Source organism: Sinocyclocheilus anshuiensis, unplaced genomic scaffold (genome assembly GCF_001515605.1).
Source record: "Sinocyclocheilus anshuiensis isolate Anshui unplaced genomic scaffold, SAMN03320099.WGS_v1.1 scaffold58, whole genome shotgun sequence".
NCBI classification, from domain to species: domain Eukaryota; kingdom Metazoa; phylum Chordata; class Actinopteri; order Cypriniformes; family Cyprinidae; genus Sinocyclocheilus; species Sinocyclocheilus anshuiensis.
This window is the reverse complement of record NW_015547688.1, coordinates 4,382-26,743: the sequence shown is the minus strand read 5'-3', so window position 1 is coordinate 26,743 and position 22,362 is coordinate 4,382. Positions and strand designations below refer to the sequence as shown.

Here is a 22,362-nt window from a genome sequence, read left to right as displayed (position 1 = left end):
AAAAAAAAAAAAAAACGTGTCAAATCAGCTTTTAGGGGGTTAATGGAGTCTACGGTTTTTTATTTATTAAAATATTTGTAGTAACGAGCAGCTGTTTTGCTGTCAGAATGCTATATATGTTTTTTAAGGGTGTAAGAACAATGCTGGTTATTACACTAAATATTAGTGTAATAGATTTTACGTTAACTTTCATGTGATATAATCGAATATAATTGTCTTCTTGCTGTGTTTATAGCTGCCTTATACTTATAATGGAACTTACAAAATGTAGTTAAATATCCTACTTAAAGAAAGAAAGCATCCCAATAGAAAGCAAATGACAGATGCAAGTGTTTATTCTACTGTCCAATTAAAAATCTATAAAAATGCTTTGCAAAAATGTGCAACCTACACATAATGCACCATACTATTAAAACAGATGATAACATGACCAACAAGCCTTAGTGTGACCAAGCAAAATCATTTATTTATTTTTGAAGTACAAGTAGACTATAAATGTATATGCCTACAGACACACGTAGTATAATGACAGCTAAATTAGCCTATATACACATGTATATACACTACACAAAAGTAATTTCACGCTTATAAAGTATTACGTACGCTACACAATATCATTCATGCATGATGAATTCACATCAAGTTTGTAAACTGTAAACAAAAACCTATATTGACTATAATGTAGGCCAGCATTTTTTGCAAGTTAACCTAAAGTAGCGAAGTACCGTTTTTGTTATCCCTGTTTGTTTGTTTGTTTGTCTGTTTGTCTGTCGATATATATAATACCTTTTGCATACCTTCAGCACATGCCCCTGAGTTACACCATTCATCGTGAAACATCTTGCATTCTCAGAAGTGCCATTTGCAGCATGCTTCAGCAGAAAGCCGGAAGATTTGTATCCCTGAGCAAATTCGTTGTAATCGAGATCAGTGCCAAACATGGGTGGACCTAGCCTACTTCTGAAGTTACTGATAAAATGTGTTCATGTTTCTAGAAGATAAGACTTGAAATCCACCCTTTCTCTCCAGCAATAGCAGCTTGGTCAAATATTAATGCCTATGGGCTTTATCACTCGAATACAGTCTCAGAAGTCTTTAATTAAATGTCAATATTGGCAACGTGGACACAAATCACAGCGACATTCTTAAAATAAGTCATTTATCGGCTATGTGCCATCAGCACTCTTAACCTAACATTATTTTATGAATACGTGTTTCGAAAAATTTACACTTAAAGACTACGGGAACAACGCATGAACAAACGCAAATAAAGACTACACTGTAAAAAAAAAAAAAAAAAAATTAAAAAGTCAATATCACAGTCAACTTTATAACTCAACAAGAAACTGGCGATTCATCTAATTAATAAAACGCAATCTATTTCATTTTAGAATATCTGCCACATGAACTAAAGCATTGCTAATCCGCTTTATCCTTTTTTTCTTTTATTATTATGTTTCGTTTTCAGTATCTGCCTCTTAAAAGTAAGGGCAAACATTTATGTTAATAGTCAAATGTATTGAATGCAGAACTTGCAATACGATGCACATACCTCAACACACCATTCAAGTGAAAATACGAACTCTGATCTACATGACAGCTAACTGATAGTGAAATGCAGCAGCATAAATTAAGCTAGTAAACAATGATAATATTTTAATAATAATTACCACCTTTTTTTTGCACAATAATGTTCAATGTAAAACTGTTTGTTCAGATAACTTAATTTGAAAAGTTGGGAGAACATTTGGACACGTTGTGAACGAATACTTGAGTATCTACGTAAGGTATTTGCTGGCGACTTGTTTAGAGTATTCTTGTTCAGTTCACACAAAATTATAAACGGACTCCTACTGACTCACACTACATTTCTCAAGTTTTTTGTTTGTTCGTTTGTTTACAGTGTAGGCCCTACATATTCATTCGTTCGTTCACTCATTAGTTTGTTTAATTTATACGATAGCCTATTTCATTGTTTGTTTGTTACATTATCCATATATAGGGTACATAATTAATGTACAGTCCATAGACTAGCTGTGGTAAAACGGTGGTGTGATATTTTAAGTAGGCTATAACACCAGAGTAGGGAACACATATTCACTATTTACTAAAAGTTTTCCCTCATTAAACTCCTAATTTGCTGCTTATTGATAAGGTAGTTTTTTTTGTAGTAGTTTAGGTATTGGTAGGGTTAAGGGATCTAGAATATGGTCTTGCAGAGTGAGACATATGTGCTTTATACTATAGGTATAAACAGCTAATATGCTAGTAATATGCATGCTAATAAGCAACTGTAAATAGGTTTCCCTAATCTAAAGTGTTACCTTAATATCTGTCTTAATGAAGCTAAAATAAAAATACCAAAAACATTTGAATTTTGAAAATACTGTTAGCTGTTAATTTACACCTACAGCATAAGAACCTCCAGAAATTAAAGAAATTAAGAGATGCTTTATGTACCATCAAGCCTTACAGCTTTTTTAGAGATAGCCTATAAAAACTGTGCAATGTCACAACCAGTTTAAAGTCAAGCTACAGTTCACCAGCAGGAATCAAACAATGTGTTTTTAATGAAGGCCTTGGGGGACTCTGAAATTGACAGTGTTTGAATAATAGATACATGAAGTGTATGTGTTTACGTGAACATGAAGTTTGATTCACACTTAAACAGCTTGTCTTGCTTACCACGTTTCGAGACATTTCCCCCCAGTGCTCTACTTGGGAGGTGGAGTCAAACACTTTTTCCCCCTCAAAACAGTGCCCTTCTCTCCTTTAAAAAGCCCTGCCAAAAGAAACACAGCTAGGTTGAGTTTTTTTTGGCAGCCTGTTCACTACGAATCTAGTCACCATGAGTCTTTCTGCAAAGGACAAATTGGCGGTGAAGACCTTCTTCGGCAAACTTGCCCCTAAGGCGGAAGAGATTGGCAGTGAGGCTCTGGCCAGGTAGTTTGAACTGCAGTTTTTGCATAAATGAACGGACATGCATAACATAGGCTGCTATTATATCTCTTTTGTTTTGAATCGTTGCAGGACCCTGTTCGTCTACCCTCAGACGAAGACCTACTTCTCCCATTGGGCAGACCTGAGTCCCGGCTCACCTCAGGTGAAAAAACATGGGCTAACCATAGTGAATGGCGTCCTCAGCGCTGTCGAGCTGATGGATGATCTCAACGGGGGTCTGCTCACCCTCAGCGAGCTTCACGCCTTCATGCTTCGCGTGGACCCCGCTAACTTCAAGGTACGTTTTGCTGAAAATATTTTCATTTTAACTGTAATTAAATATAATCTGTATTAACAACCCTTTTTTTTGTCAGATCATCAATCACAATCTCCTCGTTGTGCTCTCAATGATGTTTCCTGACGACTTCACTCCTGAGGTGCATGTCTCTGTGGACAAGTTCCTCGCTCAGGTCAGCCTGGCTCTGTCCGAGAAGTACCGCTAAAGTCGACCCTGTCTGTATTCATCTCCGACGCGACACTGTATTCGCCTTAATGATGATGAAAGTAATAAAATGAAATCAAGCTATCATTTTCGTCTCTTTTTGTTTATACACACAAAAACACAACACAGATCTGATATGTAGGGTTGGTAGTGGTACACGTACTCGGGTTATAATTTGCCAAATTTAGCTATAATGTAGGCCTAGCTATAGTAACTTGGTACCATAACAAATACAACTGAATAGACCCAACGAGTTAACTCAAATATTTGAATCAATCAATCAATAAAATAAAATAAGCCAATATTTATGAGTAATGTGAACTTATTTGCTCTAAACTTTTGTAAAATGCTCCAAAAAGCACTGGTTTATATGAGAACTTCTTTTATTTTTGATTACTCTTTTAATACGATATTGCATAAGAACATCTTGGAATTCAAAAATTAAACGTTTAAAAGTAATTCAAGTGCAATCAGCCTGGTCTGTTATCCCGTTTCCAGTGTAATGGTGCTGGTTCTTGTGCCGGAGACGGGCTCGTGTTCGGCGGGGGAGCTGCAAACCTCAGAGCGCTGCCTTGACAGCTAAGAACGCTTCATTGATCATTACGCCTGCCTCTTTAGTTAATTTAGGATGTACTTAAAATAATAAACTTATTATGAATAAATATAATCATTTATTACCTTTACAGTTCAAACGTTTCCACACTGACATAGTCTGACTATATAGCCTATATATTTACATTTACATTTATTCATTTAGCAGACGCTTTTATCCAAAGCGACTTACAAAATTGTCAGGGATTCAGCTTTCCGGATAGGAGTGGGAAGTTCATATATACTGACATACTGTATGGCTATGCTATGTCTGACTATACTGACATAATGTATAATCTGTCGATGTATTCAATTTTCGTATTAATCGCATTTCTTAATATCACATTTTTTCACCTCATATTTTGTTCAAAACAATATTCTGTTAAAGTTTGAAAAACGTGGATTAAGAAAAGCATTATGCAATTAAAAAGTAAGTGACGACTACTTTGTAACAGTTTTAAATCTACTAACGTATTAGTAGTTATAGGTCCAATATTAACAAACAGACTGTGGTCCTCATTGAAATTAAGTAGGTTGGTTATAAACATAATGTCTGCATATTGATTTTTATGCATTTTAAACTTGGGAATTCAACAAACGTTACTGTTTCAGAAGTTAGTTGTGTTTTAGTAATAAGCTAAATACTGCCTGATCAGTAAATCTTTTTTTAAGAGCCAACCCCTTCATAAATGCATGCTGGAAGCATACTGTTACTGAAATGTAAAAAATTATAGTCAGTTTCCCCTCACTTTTGGCCATTGTCCATTCATTTAGATTCGACTGAAACATGATGTTCTTCCATTCGTTTACGAAATCAGCATCTTATTATTTATTTGAGTCGCATATTTGTTTTCATGACAAAACACTGATAACGTGTTGCATGTACCACCAGCACTCTTAACCCAAAAGACCTAGCAGCTCAAAACACGCTTAAAATATGTTGTATACAGTGTCGTATGTAATGACACACCTAATTATTTATGTATTTATTTGTTTGTTAGTTACACTTCACGAGTATAGGAATCAAAGAATGTCCTTCTTAATTAAAGCCTTGGAGGGCTCTCTGTCATTGTTCTGTCTCTAGAGTTTGAATAATAAATAGGCCTACATGTGTTTAAGTCTTATTATCCCATTTTAATTGTCGGTCAAGTAATTCTAATGAAAACTACCACATGAAAACTACCCTGCATTAACACTTGCAGACTAAATTCATCCAGTTTTTCAACAATGCTTTGATTTGTTCTTTAAATACATATACAGTTATGAATCGTTTATGGTGGGGTATTACAAACGAACTTTTATGTGCACATTACAGGTACACAACTAAGCATAATGAAGTTTTCACAAACAGTAAATAAACGCATCACGTGGAACATTTGAGTCGAGACCTTAGCATTATGACGTCTTGTTGCCCTTTTAGTGTTAAGGATGGGTGGGGAAAATAAGAAATACAAGCCACTGTGCCAAGACTGTAAGAGATTCAAGCTTTCTTATCTGGTTAACCATTCAAGATGCCTGACATAACACCTCTCTGCATCAGCCACTGACTTTTAACTGCACGCAAAATGCACATCTGGAACCGACCATCTGTCACCATATTTCCTCCGAACAGCAGGTAAGCATCAGGTTCTTTTTTTAATGACAGAAATAAAATGTATTATGTTTAACGATTTAGTCTGATTTATATGGTCTATCTGTTTAGGAGCTTAATGAAAATGAAAATGTTTATTATTATGGCAGCAGCTGAGAGTGCCTGATAGGATCGGACAGGTTGTATGTGGCGCTGTCCAGTGCTGAAACCAGAAAGTAGTCGCTAAAAGATTTTTCCAAGTAAAATATTTCCCTTTGTAAGACAGGTTTCCAAACCCAAACTGTTAATTTAAAATTCAGATGCCTATAATCAATAATAAGAGCATACTTCTAAGAATGAGGACAACAAAATTGCATGCGATGCAAACATCAGTAACAGAACAACAATCAGAATTGTTTATTGTTTTATTAATTGGAAGATGCACATACATATTTCTGTGCAGCTTTTCAAATCCAGATGTTCAGTTAATGGTACCGTTTTCCAAGTGCAGAGACTACTACTGCCAGAAACTTCTGCCATGCTGCTTGAATGTCTGGAGTGAAGGCACGACCGAGCTGGGAAGCCACAACAATGGTCACGCAATCACCGAGGAGCTTTGAGGAGAAAATTACAAGGTGATCAAAATTTCACATATACACTATAAAAAATATATATACGTTCTACAAGGATGCAATATGAACCATTTTGGGTTTCCAAAAAGCACTTTTCTGTCAACAGTTTATAAAGGAGCTGTTTTTTTTCGTAGTGTCAACATAGTATCGCGATCTCTCTCTCTCTCTCTCGCTCGCGCTCTCTCTCGCTCTCTCTCTCGCGCTCTCTCTCTCTAGCGCGCTTTCTCTCGCTCGCGCTCTCTCTCTCTCTCACACACACACACCATGCGCAAAACTCCGCATTCCCTTGGATTGCCCCCTCGGAGGCATCGCGTGCGTGCTCTTCGCCCAAACAAATAACGCATAGATCGTGTGTGTCTGTGGCTGTCGCCGGCCAACGAGTTGGTGTTTTTTCAATGTACGACGAGGTGTTCCCCATAGCGACCCCTAGAGGACTTTGGTTTTGAGACTTTAGTCTTTGCAACTTCAGGGATCTTATCTTTGCACAATCAGCTTGTAACACTCCAAAGAGAAAGGAAAACTTGAAATCGCATCATATGACCCCTTTAATCTAAAGAATCTTTTCCACTAAGAAGTTTTTGTGCAGGTGTGAGGTTAAAGGTGCTTAAAAGAACCATATGCATATAATAATAATAATTGTTTTTTAAAGGGATTGAATGTACTGAGATGCATGACATACTACAGAGTGTATAGCCTACTACATACTGCCTAGTGTAGCATGCAATTCCAAACGCACAGTTAGACAGTAGTTTGTGAATTTTCTAAAAGGCCATGCGAGTTATTATTTAACCCAGCCACTTTTTTGTTGGCCATAATGGTTGCGGTGTCACTCAAGGACCCAAAGGAGCCAAAATAGCGTTGAGTCCAAGGGTACACGATGAGACATCTGTGGAGGAACACGTGTAAATGTAAAAGAAGCCAACAAATTGCATTCAGATTAACAGATTGGACACACTCACTCACCTTGCCAAAGCCTGGGGCCCAATCATATCCACATTCATTTAGAATGTTAGAAAACCCCACACAGCTTTGATGGCTTTGCGCTCAGCGTCAGTCCACTCCATGATGAGTTAGCAGTTGATACTTTAATGCTGCGATGGCACTACTTGTTAGTGAGGTCGCGTTTATTTATATCAGGCACCCGCACATATAATCATGTAATCCTGCAAAACATATGTCATGAATTCTATTCAAATGACGTTAATCCAATCTGAAAATTAGCTTTTCACTTAGTAGGCCTACTTATCAGCGCTGAAACATGAGCAGCATTAATGTGCCAAAATTAACTTGGACTGAAACAGTGCTGATATCTCGATATCACCTATATCTGTTTCCCGTTCAACAGCGCAATGTGAGGCATAGCGGAGTATTCAGGAGATCTTCAAAACGGCACCTGCTGGTTATTTCATTTTAAGTTCATATTTTCAAATGTGCCCGAAGACCTTGATTGATTATTTCAGGTGTGTTGATTAGTTTTAACACAAAACTTATTCAGCTGGCCAAAATTATATTACTTTTCTACCCGATCTCATGAAAGTGCGTATCAATAGCAAGAGTTCATGTTTCGATTTGGCGTACTATTTACATGCAGAAATGGACTTTGGCGTGCATATGATACTCAATAGGTAGGATTAGGGTTGTGGGGTAGATGCGTATCACATATACACGAAAACATGCGTATCATATGCACGCCAACAAACTGCGTAACATACTAAACTGTGTTTTTTTAAATGTAAAAACTGCCAGATTTTTGAGTCCGGTCTCATGAAAATAGTACATTCTAAATATATAAATAGTACGTCAAATAAAAACAGAAAATCGTGGTATTGATACGCAAAAATTGACTTTGGCCTGCATATGATACGCACGTGTTTGGCGTGCATATAATATGCTGTTTTTGCGTGCATATGATGCCCAGTTTGTTGGCTTGCATATGATACGCAGTTTTCGCGTACATATGATACGCATCTACCCCGCAACCCTAATCCTACCCACTGCGTATCATATGCACGCCAAAGTCAATTTCTGCGTATAAACAGTATGCCAAATCGAAACAAACTGGTGCTATTGATATGCACTTTCATGAGATCGGGTTGGATTTATATGTAATAAAGGCAAGCAGAATGATTTCTAAAAGGGTAAAACGACCATTTGACAAATGTCAAATAAACATCCGCCCCACTGGTCATGTAAGGTAATCTGCGTAACTCGTGTTGAAATCATAAACTGACGACTCCAAATAGCTCTCTATTTTTATTTTTTGGTTTATGCGTTTATAGACAATTACTGAATAAAAAATATGCGCGTGGTCTACATTAATAAAGTAGGTCAAAACTTTCACAAAGGGTTCACAATTTTTTCCATTTATCTATTTTTAATTTATTATTATTATTATTATTATTATTGTGAGAATTGAGCATTGTACAAACAATAGTACATACGGGGGGAAACAATCTTAAACAATGGATCCTACACTCTCAGAAAAAAAGTAGACTTACAAAGTTGTCACTAGGGCGGTACCCATAAAGTACAAATGATAAAATGCATCTTTGTACCTCCAAATGGTGCATATTAGTACCTTAAAGCCAATTTTAGTACGTTAAAAGTGCGTATTAGTTGCTTTTGAAAGGGTACCACTCTAGTGACAGTTTTGTACTCTTCTGAGAGCTATTGCTTTCAAGTTTTATTTTGAAAAAATTGTTTCCAAATATCTCCCTGTTGCAAGATTTTCAAAAGATGTTGAACTGTGGCTTATCTACACTTAAGTGAGAGAGGCCGCACACAGTCAAGAATTCGTCTTTTGACAACAGGCCATTTCAAAGATAGCCTAACACATTTTCTCAGCAAGGCGTGGCAAGAATTATACAATGTTTAATTCACAAATAAGTACATTTGGAATATGACAAAACCAACCAATTCATATTACACAAAATACAAGAAAAGAAAGAAAGAAAGAAAGAAAGAAAGAAAGAAAGCTGTGGCTTATCTACACTTAAGTGAGAGAGGCCGCACACAGTCAAGAATTCGTCTTTTGACAACAGGCCATTTCAAAGATAGCCTAACACATTTTCTCAGCAAGGCGTGGCAAGAATTATACAATGTTTAATTCACAAATAAGTACATTTGGAATATGACAAAACCAACCAATTCATATTACACAAAATACAAGAAAAGAAAGAAAGAAAGAAAGAAAGAAAGAAAGAAAGAAAGAAATAAAAATATTAACAGATTAAGCGTGCTTTTACGAACAAAAAAAAGTTGTAGGCTACATATTTTGAATTGCTCATTATGTGGAAAGTTGTATTCTGTAGTTTTGCAGTAACATAACAAAACAAAATAAAATGCACAGTAGTATCGCCTTATGATATTCATTCAAGTTATAGATGGTTGATAATGAATTGCTAAATGATTGAATAAAAGTGTATTAAAAGAAGAAGAAGCAAGAAAGTCGTGAAAAAAAGTTAAACATTTTGGCACTCTTCCACGGTCTGATAAGTCATCGTTGGGGGTGAGAGGAGGGTCTTGGGTGTATCTTCCTGGTGATAGTATAAAACCGCCAGTCCTCTTGCCAGCAGACTACAGAAGTTTGCTGCAAAGTCATCCTTCCACGATGAGTCTCTCTGTCAAAGACAAAGCTGCCGTCAAAGACCTTTGGGCCAAGATCTCAGGAAAGGCTGATGACATTGGTCAAGATGCTCTTTCTAGGTAAGGTTATTAATCTAAGCTAGGTCATAATGTTTTCTTCGGGCATAGATCTGTCATTCAATTCACTGTGTCTGTCTAGGATGTTGGTGGTCTACCCCCAGACCAAAACCTATTTCTCTCACTGGAAAGACCTGAGCCCCGGCTCTGCCCCAGTGAGGAAGCACGGGAAGACCGTGATGAGCGGCGTTGCTGAGGCTGTCAGCAAAATCGATGACCTTACCTCTGGGCTCCTGAGCCTCAGCGAGCTTCATGCTTTCCAGCTGCGCGTTGACCCCGCCAATTTCAAGGTAAGTGCAACGAATTTCATCTTTAGTCAATTCCGATTCTTTCGTACTCTCGTAAAGTCACGGTAACTTATTTGTTTCCTGTGTTTTCATAGATTCTGTCCCACAACATCCTCGTGGTTCTGGCCATTATGTTCCCCAACGATTTCACCCCAGAGGCCCATGTTGCTATGGACAAGTTCCTCAGTGCTTTGGCTCTGGCTCTGGCCGAGAAGTACAGATAAATTCATGTTATTGTGAAGAAGTCGGACTGCGTCAGACCAGATAGATGCCTGTATAAACGTTATGTCTTATGATGCAATAAATGATTATAAAAAACATCAACTAAACATCTTTGGTGCATGTTTTTTTCTTCTTTCATAGACCTGTCAGTGTTTTAAAAACAGCTCTGTTGTCATAACGTGATGAAGGTATAGACCTAACTATTGCAAATGGTGAGACAAAATATTGCAACTGTTTCATTCATTATATGGAACTACCAGCCAATGAACATATGTTATTTTATCTGTTGAAACTCATTGTAGCAGTTTTACAACAAAAGTCTAAAGTCTGACGTACCAAAAATAAAAAAAATAAAAAAATAATAAAAAAAACCCTCAATCAATAAACTTGAACCTTTAAACAACAAAAAAAACATAATGCTTTAATAATTTCTCAAACTTAAGCATAGGCCTATAAGTGGAGGCAGAGGTGTAAAGCACTTGAGTATTTGAACATCATTAGTCTACTATATTTTGGAGGGTTTTATAATTGTTGCGATTTAAGTCCTTCAATGTACAAAGTGCAAAGTGCATATTTCACTAATCAGTAGCGGTTCTGGCTTATTTGGTGCCCTAGGCGAAAACAGACAATTCTCCCACCCCCACAAAAAAGCGACGATACAAAAGACGAAACAGTTTTACATGTTGATATGCTGTTATTAGGCTAGCCTATACAAGAACAACAAAATACTAAACAAAATACAACAAAATAATGCACTAAATAAAATAATTTAATAAATGCAGATTTACTATAAGCACTTAAATAACTATTTAACATTGTATTTAATAATAAAATAAGTAACTAGAGAATTGGTTGACTGAAATCAACTTTTCTTCCATTTTAGTGTGAATACTCTAACTCTGCACCTAAATTTGATAGCGCATCCATGGTTCTCGCAAGCACGAATCATTCCACTCACATCTCCTTCGCTCTTGCACAGAATTGGACGCGCGCTCTCAACATGTTCTCTTGACTCTGCTCTCGCAATATTGTTTGAACGCGCTGAACTTTGTCCTTGCACCAATGAAGACCAGAAGGGCTTTTTTAGTTTATTTGTTTATTATATATATATATATATATATATATATATATATATAATAAACAAATAAACTAAAAAAGCCCTTCTGGTCTTCATTGGTGCAAGGACAAAGTTCAGCGCGTTCAAACAATATTGCGAGAGCAGAGTCAAGAGAACATGTTGAGAGCGCGCGTCCAATTCTGTGCAAGAGCGAAGGAGATGTGAGTGGAATGATTCGTGCTTGCGAGAACCATGGATGCGCTATCACGCTACGATAATAAGCTGTCAACAATTTGTCATTAAAATAACACCATATAAAGTGTCTGAAATTAAGTTTAAAGAAGACAAGAAAGTAGTCTGAAAGCTGCGTGCGCGGGCGGTACCCCATGCCACCCCGCAGCGCGTTGCTGCCTGCAATGCGGCTGCCTAACATAAATCTATCCATTTATTTAAAAAAAAAAAAAATAAATAAAATCAAATAAATTTCAATGCAAAATATAATTAGTCACAGATATGGACGTCTTTAATCTAATAAAGTTGATTTTAATTATAACTCATAACCATCATTGAGAACATTATTTAATAAAAGTATTATTAATTATAAAATTATAACATTAATTTTAGTCCGAATGTGAACATGGTCGACCGTCAGAACTATTAGTATTTACATCGAATATCAAAAAATCCACTGTTGCTAAATTTGATATTCACATACTCAAATTAATTTACTATACATTTCAACATTCCTGTAACATGTTTCATTGGTTTCAGTTTAATATCTTGAGAACATTGCGTTGAGAAAATTGTGCTCAAAATTACGTTTTTGTTCAAGAAAAACAAAATATTGCTTACTTTTTTACGTGCATACTTTGAGTACATAGCTACTTTAAGTACAGATAAATTTGGGAACTTTTAATTCCACTCATATGGTTGATAGGCTACTTTGAATTTTAATTGAGTATGTTTAAATTTAATTGAGTATGACTAATTTAATTGCTCCATTTGGGTTCAATTATGAACTTTTGAAATCTTATAAATGAGGCGTTTCTCGCTGAGACTGAGTAAAACTATTTTGAATGCTTAATACGTTGTTTTTCAACGTCAGTGTGTCAATTATACTACAAATGTTTCTAAGTATGTCAAATGTCTCAAAAGTGTTCTTTGGTGCATTCTATTATTTTATTTACACCAATAAATGTATTATTTACTTATTTGTTGTTTGGTTTTGTTCATTTATTAATTTATTATTTCGTTTTGTTTGATCTATTTTTGTTTACCCTTAATTGTTTATTATTTTAAAAGGCTTGGCGTTTCCATTTGATTATGAATCAACACTTTTTCCACCTTAACACCCATTTTTTAAATGACTATTTATTATGTTTGTCAGTCGCTTACACGATTACATCAAATATGTAACCATTATTTAGCCTATGTAAACAATTATTTAACTATCGATGTTTACCTTCTGTATTTGTGTTAATATTTGTGTCTGTTTTGGATAAAATAACTGTAGAACTGTCCACCTCTGTTACCTCACTGAAAGGCCATCCTTATTTCAACATACTATATAATTATAAAATATTTTAGTTGAAAATGGCACAATCTTTCATAGCATGTATGAGAATATAATGAACTGTGAATTCATGCGAATATATAAAAAAGCACAGGATACACTGCATATTGAATAATGAAACATTTATTTGCTTCAACTCAGAAGAACATATTCTTTTGTCTAAGCATCAGATGATCCTCTGTGTAACAGTCAAAGCAGGTTTTGTTTCTAGTGGTACTGTCTTTGAAGGGAGGAGATCACAACGGCGAGGAACTTCTGAAAAGCGGCCTGGACCTCAGGGGTGAATGCAGCGCCCAGTTGTGCAGCAACAACGACGGTCAGGCAGTCACCCAAAAGCTGTGGGAGGACACAAGTGTAGTGTCATAGACCGAAGGGATGAACACTGGAGTCAGAACAAGGCTTGGTAATAAACATTTTGTAATCTGGGTGTCATCTTACCTTGAAGTTGTCAGGATCTACGTGGAGCTTCTCGGAGTGCAGCACACTCAGTTCAGCATAGACGGCTTTGATGTTGTCCATGTTCTTCACGGCTCTGTCCAGGCCATGCAGCACGACTTTACCGTGAGCAGCAACCATGGGGTTTCCCATGATGGCAGCGGCATTGTACAGGTTTCCAAAGTTGCCGAAGTACCGCTGGGTCCAAGGGTAAACGATAAGACATCTACAAACCAGAATGAAGAGAAAGAGCATTGTATTAGAGCACAGTAAAGAAACTAGATGCCCGCTTTAAGTTACTATAATTGCCGGGACTCAATACCTTGCCAGAGATTGCTGACCAACGACGTCGTAGTTCATCTTGGAGAAGATGTCCTGGATGGTGGCCCTCTCAAATTCTGTCCACTCAACCATGTTTCCGACTGTAGATGTTCAGACAAAGTGCCTTAAACAGAAGCTAAAGAGTGCTGTGAAGAGAGAGTTTCATTGCGGTACTTAAATGCGCTTCATCACTCCACCCCTTGGCAGGCTATTGGGTGACATGTTTGTGGGTTGGATCAACCACGTCCACCCAAAGATGCATATCATAGCCTACTTTTCTCTTCTAATATCCACAAAGATTAATTCTAACAATATGCCTCGATGATGATGATGATGATGATAATAAAATAGAAACCACAATAAGCCCATGAGTCGATACAGGATTCTATTTTTAACTTGTTTTAATGTGTTTCATTTGTTAAGGACCAATTATTTAAATCGGATGATATAGCACATACATAATGCATAGGCTACATATGATAGCACATTTTATGAACAGGGAATTCTGAACATTTAAATTAGTTTTAGTAGGCTATTGTATAACTGTGCGTTCCATAATTATCCACAGGTAAGTTTTAAGTAGCCTACCACAAAAAAAAACTGAAGTAAATACATGCAATTTCTTCGTATGATATTTATTTTAGTTGTCTGCTAAACAAAGTATGAACAATAATATCTACAAAAGACAAGAAGTAGCCTACTTTTGTTACATTACTCAGTACAGTTGAAATACTTTAAAGTAGCGTTACCAACTAATTTCAAATGTTTAAAGTATCTTTAAAGATATCATTCGACAAAAATGCTCATTTTATTCCCGTTGTTTATCATAAACAAACTAATAATTTGCTATTCAAGAGTTAAATAGCCTACAGTTCATCATTAGCTTAAATAACTGAACAACTGATTGAGAGTTCAATAATAGTTTTGCATTAAAGACACTAAACCGTTCAAAACAGCTCATCGACCGTAAAAACAAATCGAATAATATTCACTGAGTCAGTAAGTGAGTAACTCGCTCATTTTTATTAACACTCATTAATGAACTTCATACTCAGTTATTAATTGTGGAGTCAGTTGCAGTTGTCCATCAGTTGTCCCTCGGTTCCAGTTCTACACTACATTTTTTAATTGCACGTTGTGTTGAAAGTTGTAGTTTCGCAGTAACCAAAACAAAACAAAAAAGCAAAAGGTTTATAGGAGTTCTTCATTCGACAGATGGTTAATTATTACATTAATTAAGTTCAGATTAAGGAATTGCTGGAAAAAAAGATTGAGTATGTTTTGAGAAAAACCGGAATACTTTGGCACTCTTCCACGGTCTGATAAGTCATCGTTGGGGGTGAGAGGAGGGTCTTGGGTGTATCTTCCTGGTGATAGTATAAAACCGCCAGTCCTCTTGCCAGCAGACTACAGAAGTTTGCTGCAAAGTCATCCTTCCACGATGAGTCTCTCTGCCAAAGACAAAGCTGCCGTCAAAGACCTTTGGGCCAAGATCTCAGGAAAGGCTGATGACATTGGTCAAGATGCTCTTTCTAGGTAAGGTTATTAATCTAAGCTAGGTCATAATGTTTTCTTCGGGCATAGATCTGTCATTCAATTCACTGTGTCTGTCTAGGATGTTGGTGGTCTACCCCCAGACCAAAACCTATTTCTCTCACTGGAAAGACCTGAGCCCCGGCTCTGCCCCAGTGAGGAAGCACGGGAAGACCGTGATGAGCGGCGTTGCTGAGGCTGTCAGCAAAATCGATGACCTTACCTCTGGGCTCCTGAGCCTCAGCGAGCTTCATGCTTTCCAGCTGCGCGTTGACCCCGCCAATTTCAAGGTAAGTGCAACGAATTTCATCTTTAGTCAATTCCGATTCTTTCGTACTCTCGTAAAGTCACGGTAACTTACCTGTTTCCTGTGTTTTCATAGATTCTGTCCCACAACATCCTCGTGGTTCTGGCCATTATGTTCCCCAACGATTTCACCCCAGAGGCCCATGTTGCTATGGACAAGTTCCTCAGTGCTTTGGCTCTGGCTCTGGCCGAGAAGTACAGATAAATTCATGTTATTGTGATGAAGTCGGACTGCGTCAGACCAGATAGATGCCTGTATAAACGTTATGTCTTATGATGCAATAAATGATTATAAAAAACATTAACTAAACATTTTTGGTGCATGTTTTTGTCATACACATGTAAGTGTTTTAAAAACACCTTAACGTGAAGATAACTATGCGAATGGTGAGAGTCCAACGCTATCTCATGACCAATTCGTACGTTTTTTACGAGGTGGCTAATTCGTACAGGATTTTGTACTATTTGTCTAGACCCCAGTGACGGGTAGGTTTGGGCGGGGTTAGGTGTGGGTCATTCGTACAAATTCATACGAATTGTGCAACTCGTAAAACACGTACGATTTAGCAAAAATCGTACGAATTCGTACGAATTAGCCACCTCGTAAAATATGTAGGCCTACGAATTGCCTTGAGATCGGGCAGTCTCACAACACAAATATTTGCAACTGTTTCATTTATTCTACAGAACTACCAGCCAATAAACATGGAAGTAATGATGTTTTATCTTGTGTTCAGGGCCGTATTAACCACTTGGGCTAGGCGGGGCTGAAGCCCCGGGGCCCGAGCAAGGAGGGGGCCCGTGATTGGCTGTGGGGTAAATTGACTGTCGCGCCGATCGCCAAAGTCACCACGCCCCGCACTTATTAGCGCTGTTATTTAGTTGAGCTTTTCCGTAAATTCCATGCATTACCATTTGAGATTGAAGCTTAAAGTCTGAATTTGGTTTACCAAGCAAATGCATTTATTCTATATTTGACAATGACATTTGAACGACATGTGCACGTATCTATCAGGTTTGATTGCTGCCCAGTATGTCTGCATTCACCTCCACTCTTCACTTCGTTCTGGAGTAGGCCTAATCTGGAAATGTTCGCGCAAAGAACAATATTCTATAAGTAAAAATGTCAGCAATTCTGAGAGAGAGGGGCTCGAAAAATTAAAAACTTCAAATACAAACAACAGAAAAAAAAACAAGTAAGTCAGTAAACTCCCCAGCTATCAGGTTATTACTAAAGCTGATGATGGAGTGGAAGTAACTTCAATCAACTGTTGCTGGAACAGCAAGTGAACCGGGCACATGGAGAAAAAACAGCGTCATCGTCTACACAGATTTTAGGTTAGTTTGATTATTAACTGGATGTATATTGTTTTTGTGTTTTGAACAAACTCTATGTATTCATTTAAGGATTGGGAGATAATCCGGTAGAAATATATCAATCGTTTTGCGTGTCAAGATGTAGGCTAGGCTTATAATTTAAACGCGTTTTAAGCACGTTTTAAAACAAATGGTTTAAACTGTTAGTGAACATTAAGCAGTGGGCAGAATTAATTATGGTTAATGCGTACTTAAGACGATTTCAGTCTGATTCGCGCGGCGCGCACCTGCTCCTGTTGACTGACTAAACTTTTTGCTCCTTGTGCTTAAACGTACAAATACACAGTTATGTGTCAAAAATTCTCGTGTTTGCGAGTATCCTCGTAAACAGTTATTTATGTCTTAAATGAGCGTTAATAGTTAAAGATAAAGCATGTGTAGTGTCCTAATTCTCGTCTTTGCGAGTATCCTCGTAAACACAGTTATTTGTGTCTTAAATGAGCGTTAATAGTTAAAGATAACGCATGTGTAGTGTTAAGCTATATGAGATCCTGAATTAGCCTCTATGATGAGATCTTAAAAGGATATTCACCCAAAAATGAAGATAGCCTGTCATCATATACTTAAACTCAAATTGTTCTAAACCTCTATGAATTTCTTTGTTCTCCTCAACATAAAAGAAGATATTTTGAAAAATGATTGCAACCAGTTTCTGGTCCCCATTGACTCCAATAGTGTATTTTTTTTTTCATAAAGTCATGGGGGCCCAGCAACTGTCTGATTACCAGTATTGTTCCAAATATACTCTTTTGCGTTCAGCAGCAGAAGGAATCTCATACAGGTTTAGAACAACAACAGAATGTTCATTTTCGGGTGAACTATTCCTCTAAAGCAGCCTAATATAGCTGCTGTTGCCATTTGTGTCGATAATGTAAATCAAACATCAGAAGGAAAATCACTTACTGTCCTTGACTGAATCACTTTTGTCAAATAAATAAGAATGAATGTATATTGAATATATACAGTGAAGACCATTCAGTCTATTTGTCAATTTTCTTCATACATCATAATATTATTCAGTGCTTTCAAGTTTTTCAAGTATAGGCCGATTTCTTATGATTTTTGTTCTGTTGTAGCTTAATTTGTGACTGTTTACTTGTCTTCAGTAAGCTTACTTTTACTTAGGCTAGTATTATTTTTTGTGATATTGAAATTGGTAACGAAAATTATGAAATTTCATTGCATCAAGAATTTTGATGTGGGATAAAAATCCTATTTAAAGCTTTATATATATCATTATTGTGATGGGGGGCCCTGCAGTAAGTCATAGCCCCGGGGCCCAGTGCAGTCTTAATGCGGCCCTGCTTGTGTTGACACAAATCAAACATGAATTACCAACCACACAAACAAACAAGCAAAAAAAATAAACTTTAAAAACCTTTAAATAAACAAGCATATTGCTAAATAATTTCTCAACCTAAGCATAAGTGGAGGCAGAGGTGTAAAGCACTAGAGTAGTAATTGAACTTTATTGGTCCGCTTAGTGCTTTTGGAGGGTTTTACAATTTGTGGCAATTTAAGTCCTTCAACGTATACAAGAGCATAATTCACTGATCATAAATATAGCCACTTATTAAAAATATATAGTTACTTTTTTTTCGTCAAGAAAATAAAAATAACGTTGCGTACTTTTTTATACTTGCAAATATAAGTATAAATAAACTAGCTCCTCTAAGTACAAATAAATATGGAAACGTTTACTTCCGCTCAAATGTTTGAGATACTTTGACTTTTAATTGAATAAATTATATTGACTAAATTTAATTTGCTCCATTTTGCTTCAATTGTGAACTTTTGAAATCTAACAAATGAGGCGTTTCTCACTGGGTAAATCTATTTTAAAAAGCTTTCTAAAAAAAAAAACGTTCTATAGGCTACGTAGTTTTTTATTAATTATTTTATTTACATTATATTTTAACAAAGGGGTTAAAACATTAATTAGTATTAGTATTATTATACTAATAATTACATATATTATATACATATAATAGTGTATAATACTAAAGTGTTTTAAGTGTTCTTTGGTGCATTTTTTAAATTTTTTTATTGAAGACTTGAAGTGACTGCTTAGATTGTGAATCAACTCTTTTACCATCATAACACCCATTGTTAAAGTAACGGACTATTCTTTAAATCAACTAGCCTAACAATTATAAAATTATTCAATCAAATTAATTTGAATAAAACTTAAAATAGGCCTGAAACTATCTATCCTTATTAAAGTTATATTGATAGTCTCCTATTAATACAAGAGGTAATCAGATAAGGTTATGCACGAACTTGGTGCCTATTTTAATAAAAGATGATCAGTTATAGGTTATACCAAAGGCTTGTGTTTTGTTTTTAAATCAAAAGCTGGCCGCAGATACACAATTTGTGAATTCATGCGAATATATAAAAAAGCACAGGATACACTGCATATTGAATAATGAAACATTTATTTGCTTCAACTCAGAAGAACATATTCTTTTGTCTAAGCATCAGATGATCCTCTGTGTAACAGTCAAAGCAGGTTTTGTTTCTAGTGGTACTGTCTTTGAAGGGAGGAGATCACAACGGCGAGGAACTTCTGAAAAGCGGCCTGGACCTCAGGGGTGAATGCAGCGCCCAGTTGTGCAGCAACAACGACGGTCAGGCAGTCACCCAAAAGCTGTGGGAGGACACAAGTGTAGTGTCATAGACCGAAGGGATGAACACTGGAGTCAGAACAAGGCTTGGTAATAAACATTTTGTAATCTGGGTGTCATCTTACCTTGAAGTTGTCAGGATCTACGTGGAGCTTCTCGGAGTGCAGCACACTCAGTTCAGCATAGACGGCTTTGATGTTGTCCATGTTCTTCACGGCTCTGTCCAGGCCATGCAGCACGACTTTACCGTGAGCAGCAACCATGGGGTTTCCCATGATGGCAGCGGCATTGTACAGGTTTCCAAAGTTGCCGAAGTACCGCTGGGTCCAAGGGTAAACGATAAGACATCTACAAACCAGAATGAAGAGAAAGAGCATTGTATTAGAGCACAGTAAAGAAACTAGATGCCCGCTTTAAGTTACTATAATTGCCGGGACTCAATACCTTGCCAGAGATTGCTGACCAACGACGTCGTAGTTCATCTTGGAGAAGATGTCCTGGATGGTGGCCCTCTCAAATTCTGTCCACTCAACCATGTTTCCGACTGTAGATGTTCAGACAAAGTGCCTTAAACAGAAGCTAAAGAGTGCTGTGAAGAGAGAGTTTCATTGCGGTACTTAAATGCGCTTCATCACCCCACCCCTTGGCAGACTATTGGGTGACATGTTTGTGGGTTGGATCAACCACGTCCACCCAAAGATGCATATCATAGGCTACTTTTCTCTTCTGCAAAGACTAAACCTAAGTAGTTAATTCTAATAATGTTTTGCTGAGATTAAAAATATGGAAACAACAATAGGCCTAATGAGACTATGAATTCTGTTTATAACTTATTTTAATATGGCAGCGTTTTTATTGAGCAATTGTTGTAGGCTAATCGGATGATATCGATTGCATATAGACATAAATAATATAATAAAAATGATAGAATATTTTTATACATAGGGAATTCTGAACAGTTAAATTTGACTTAATATGTGACAAGAGAAACCCTTTTTCTCGTTTAGAAAAATTGCTTTTTTCCCCCGTGAGAGCTGCAAGCTGCGACGTAGGCTATTTAGCAAATCGAACACATGACTTCTGTATTTGACATTTCAGGTTCCTAAATCAAAATAGAATCTGAATAATTGTTAATCGAAAATTCCGTAATCTAATTAAAAGAGGCGACATCTCCTTAATTTAGGCTACTAAAAAGTATATTGTGCAACGTGCGTAGAACTTTTTTTACAGTACCAAATCTGCACATAAAGACTTAACAAAATATATATATATATATTCTGATTATATTCTAGGCAGGCGAGGGAATGTGTAATATAACAGTCCTAGAACCTTAAAGTCTGGCTTCACAAAATGACGTCTTTTAGCGACCCCTGCTGTCCATAAGTCTTAACTTGGCTAATAAAGGCCTGACAAATTTAAACAGAACCAGTCCACCACTTTAACCGGCAGGGGGCGCCAATGTCTATCAATTTAAATTTAAGTGTGCTTAACTGGAATGACAAAAACTGCACATTTGTATTGCCAAAGCAATGGCAGCTAGGCTGTGTACAAAATGTGTGCAATGTAAAGTATGACGGTGCAAATACTTAATGTTTACAAAGAAAAAGTGGTGCAAAATGAAATAAAATGAAACAGGATTACAGAACAAACAAACAAGTAGCCTAATATAAGTTACACAGTTTTGCGACATATGAGGGAAACATCAAGTCAGGGCGAATCATTCATTGTCTCTTATATTGTGGTAGGCAGACACATATTGTGCTGCTAACACACAGCTGTCCCTATGTTCTTTAACAGGAAGGGCAGTTTTTCATTGCTTGACAGTGTTTCAAATGTGAGGTATATGCACTTTATTTTTGATAGAACATTGTCCGAATATCTATGCATTTTGTGTATTGTTATAGAAAGTGCAGCTCTGTCTCAGTTTTGTTTTGATCACAGACACAGTCACAGATAATAGGCTATGTACTATTTTGATGTGAGGCAGAGTGTAACAGCTCTTGTGAGGGAGTCTGCAGGGTTCATATTAATTGGTATTTTTCATAGCTAATGTTTTGTAAAGAATGTTTTAAAATAGTTGTCTAATTAAAAGAATTTTAAAAGTCTCTCTCTGTTTCAATTCCATTTTTATTTAATTAACATTCTGAATTTGGTATCTAATGGAGATATTGGAATATGAAAATAAAATAGCCTAGCCTACCTTTTATTATATAGGCTAAATAGACGCCTACATTTGTATTATTATATTGTTTACACACTTATAACCTTTCTCCATGTCACTGTTAGGCTTATGTGAGCCTAATACAATGATAGTTTTATCATACTTTAAACCTTTTTGGCTATTTAGCGTGCGCCCACTAGGCATCCGGCGTAAAACATGTGCCAAATCGGTTGTGCGAATCACTCCGCTGTGGCGACCCCTGATAAAGGGAGCAAGCCGAAGGAAGAGCGAGAGAGAGCGTGCGCCCACTAGGGGCAATGAATTACGTGTCCAATGGCGCGAAATGAATGTACTCAGTGTCGTTCAGTACGCTAGAGCAGTGGTTCCCAACCCTGGTCCTGGAGGCACCCCAACACTGCACATTTTGCATGTCTCCTTTCTCTGACGCTCCAATTTCAGGTCTTGGAGTCTCTACTAATGAGCTGATGACCTGAATCAGGTGTGTTTGATTAAGGAGACATGCAAA

At 36.8% G+C, this 22,362-nt stretch overlaps 6 protein-coding genes across 6 annotated transcripts; 3 read left to right on the top strand and 3 right to left on the bottom strand.

Moving 5' to 3' along the window:
* The first annotated feature begins 2,848 nt into the window (after positions 1-2,848).
* On the top strand, positions 2,849-3,443 carry LOC107703327 (hemoglobin subunit alpha-1-like). The gene is made up of 3 exons (XM_016505916.1): positions 2,849-2,943; positions 3,031-3,238; positions 3,315-3,443. Exons 1-3 carry the CDS (start codon positions 2,849-2,851, stop codon positions 3,441-3,443), a joined length of 432 nt encoding a protein of 143 aa, XP_016361402.1.
* Positions 3,444-6,088: 2,645 nt separating this feature from the next.
* On the bottom strand, positions 6,089-7,236 carry LOC107703309 (hemoglobin subunit beta-2-like). The gene is made up of 3 exons (XM_016505900.1): positions 7,199-7,236; positions 7,034-7,121; positions 6,089-6,217 (listed from the first exon to the last, which is right to left on the bottom strand). Exons 1-3 carry the CDS (start codon positions 7,234-7,236, stop codon positions 6,089-6,091), a joined length of 255 nt encoding a protein of 84 aa, XP_016361386.1.
* A 2,609-nt stretch (positions 7,237-9,845) lies between these two features.
* On the top strand, positions 9,846-10,448 carry LOC107703352 (hemoglobin embryonic subunit alpha-like). Its single transcript, XM_016505941.1, has 3 exons — positions 9,846-9,940; positions 10,020-10,227; positions 10,320-10,448. The coding sequence occupies exons 1-3, from the start codon at positions 9,846-9,848 to the stop codon at positions 10,446-10,448; spliced, it is 432 nt and encodes a 143-aa protein (XP_016361427.1).
* A 2,835-nt stretch (positions 10,449-13,283) lies between these two features.
* Positions 13,284-14,078, bottom strand: LOC107703351 (hemoglobin subunit beta-2-like). Its single transcript, XM_016505940.1, has 3 exons — positions 13,834-14,078; positions 13,515-13,737; positions 13,284-13,412 (listed from the first exon to the last, which is right to left on the bottom strand). The coding sequence occupies exons 1-3, from the start codon at positions 13,923-13,925 to the stop codon at positions 13,284-13,286; spliced, it is 444 nt and encodes a 147-aa protein (XP_016361426.1). The 5' UTR covers positions 13,926-14,078.
* A 1,112-nt stretch (positions 14,079-15,190) lies between these two features.
* On the top strand, positions 15,191-15,876 carry LOC107703326 (hemoglobin embryonic subunit alpha). Its single transcript, XM_016505915.1, has 3 exons — positions 15,191-15,368; positions 15,448-15,655; positions 15,748-15,876. Exons 1-3 carry the CDS (start codon positions 15,274-15,276, stop codon positions 15,874-15,876), a joined length of 432 nt encoding a protein of 143 aa, XP_016361401.1. The 5' UTR covers positions 15,191-15,273.
* A 3,693-nt stretch (positions 15,877-19,569) lies between these two features.
* LOC107703325 (hemoglobin subunit beta-2-like) lies at positions 19,570-20,304 on the bottom strand. Its single transcript, XM_016505914.1, has 3 exons — positions 20,120-20,304; positions 19,801-20,023; positions 19,570-19,698 (listed from the first exon to the last, which is right to left on the bottom strand). The coding sequence occupies exons 1-3, from the start codon at positions 20,209-20,211 to the stop codon at positions 19,570-19,572; spliced, it is 444 nt and encodes a 147-aa protein (XP_016361400.1). The 5' UTR covers positions 20,212-20,304.
* Positions 20,305-22,362: the final 2,058 nt, after the last annotated feature.

Excerpts from the sequence above, each read along its gene's own strand:
- LOC107703309 (XM_016505900.1), bottom strand. The coding sequence starts at position 7,236 with ATGAATGTGGATATGATTGGGCCCCAGGCTTTGGCAAG. Across the intron at positions 7,122-7,198 it reads GGGCCCCAGGCTTTGGCAAG|ATGTCTCATCGTGTACCCTT; the intron begins GTGAGTGAGTGT and ends GTTCCTCCACAG. Across the intron at positions 6,218-7,033 it reads CCATTATGGCCAACAAAAAA|CTCCTCGGTGATTGCGTGAC; the intron begins GTGGCTGGGTTA and ends TTCTCCTCAAAG.
- LOC107703326 (XM_016505915.1), top strand. The coding sequence starts at position 15,274 with ATGAGTCTCTCTGCCAAAGACAAAGCTGCCGTCAAAGACCTTTGGGCC. Across the intron at positions 15,369-15,447 it reads GGTCAAGATGCTCTTTCTAG|GATGTTGGTGGTCTACCCCC; the intron begins GTAAGGTTATTA and ends GTGTCTGTCTAG. Across the intron at positions 15,656-15,747 it reads TTGACCCCGCCAATTTCAAG|ATTCTGTCCCACAACATCCT; the intron begins GTAAGTGCAACG and ends GTGTTTTCATAG.
- LOC107703351 (XM_016505940.1), bottom strand. The coding sequence starts at position 13,925 with ATGGTTGAGTGGACAGAATTTGAGAGGGCCACCATCCAGGACATCTTC. Across the intron at positions 13,738-13,833 it reads GGTCAGCAATCTCTGGCAAG|ATGTCTTATCGTTTACCCTT; the intron begins GTATTGAGTCCC and ends TCTGGTTTGTAG. Across the intron at positions 13,413-13,514 it reads TAGATCCTGACAACTTCAAG|CTTTTGGGTGACTGCCTGAC; the intron begins GTAAGATGACAC and ends GTCCTCCCACAG.
- LOC107703325 (XM_016505914.1), bottom strand. The coding sequence starts at position 20,211 with ATGGTTGAGTGGACAGAATTTGAGAGGGCCACCATCCAGGACATCTTC. Across the intron at positions 20,024-20,119 it reads GGTCAGCAATCTCTGGCAAG|ATGTCTTATCGTTTACCCTT; the intron begins GTATTGAGTCCC and ends TCTGGTTTGTAG. Across the intron at positions 19,699-19,800 it reads TAGATCCTGACAACTTCAAG|CTTTTGGGTGACTGCCTGAC; the intron begins GTAAGATGACAC and ends GTCCTCCCACAG.
- LOC107703352 (XM_016505941.1), top strand. The coding sequence starts at position 9,846 with ATGAGTCTCTCTGTCAAAGACAAAGCTGCCGTCAAAGACCTTTGGGCC. Across the intron at positions 9,941-10,019 it reads GGTCAAGATGCTCTTTCTAG|GATGTTGGTGGTCTACCCCC; the intron begins GTAAGGTTATTA and ends GTGTCTGTCTAG. Across the intron at positions 10,228-10,319 it reads TTGACCCCGCCAATTTCAAG|ATTCTGTCCCACAACATCCT; the intron begins GTAAGTGCAACG and ends GTGTTTTCATAG.
- LOC107703327 (XM_016505916.1), top strand. The coding sequence starts at position 2,849 with ATGAGTCTTTCTGCAAAGGACAAATTGGCGGTGAAGACCTTCTTCGGC. Across the intron at positions 2,944-3,030 it reads GGCAGTGAGGCTCTGGCCAG|GACCCTGTTCGTCTACCCTC; the intron begins GTAGTTTGAACT and ends GAATCGTTGCAG. Across the intron at positions 3,239-3,314 it reads TGGACCCCGCTAACTTCAAG|ATCATCAATCACAATCTCCT; the intron begins GTACGTTTTGCT and ends TTTTTTTGTCAG.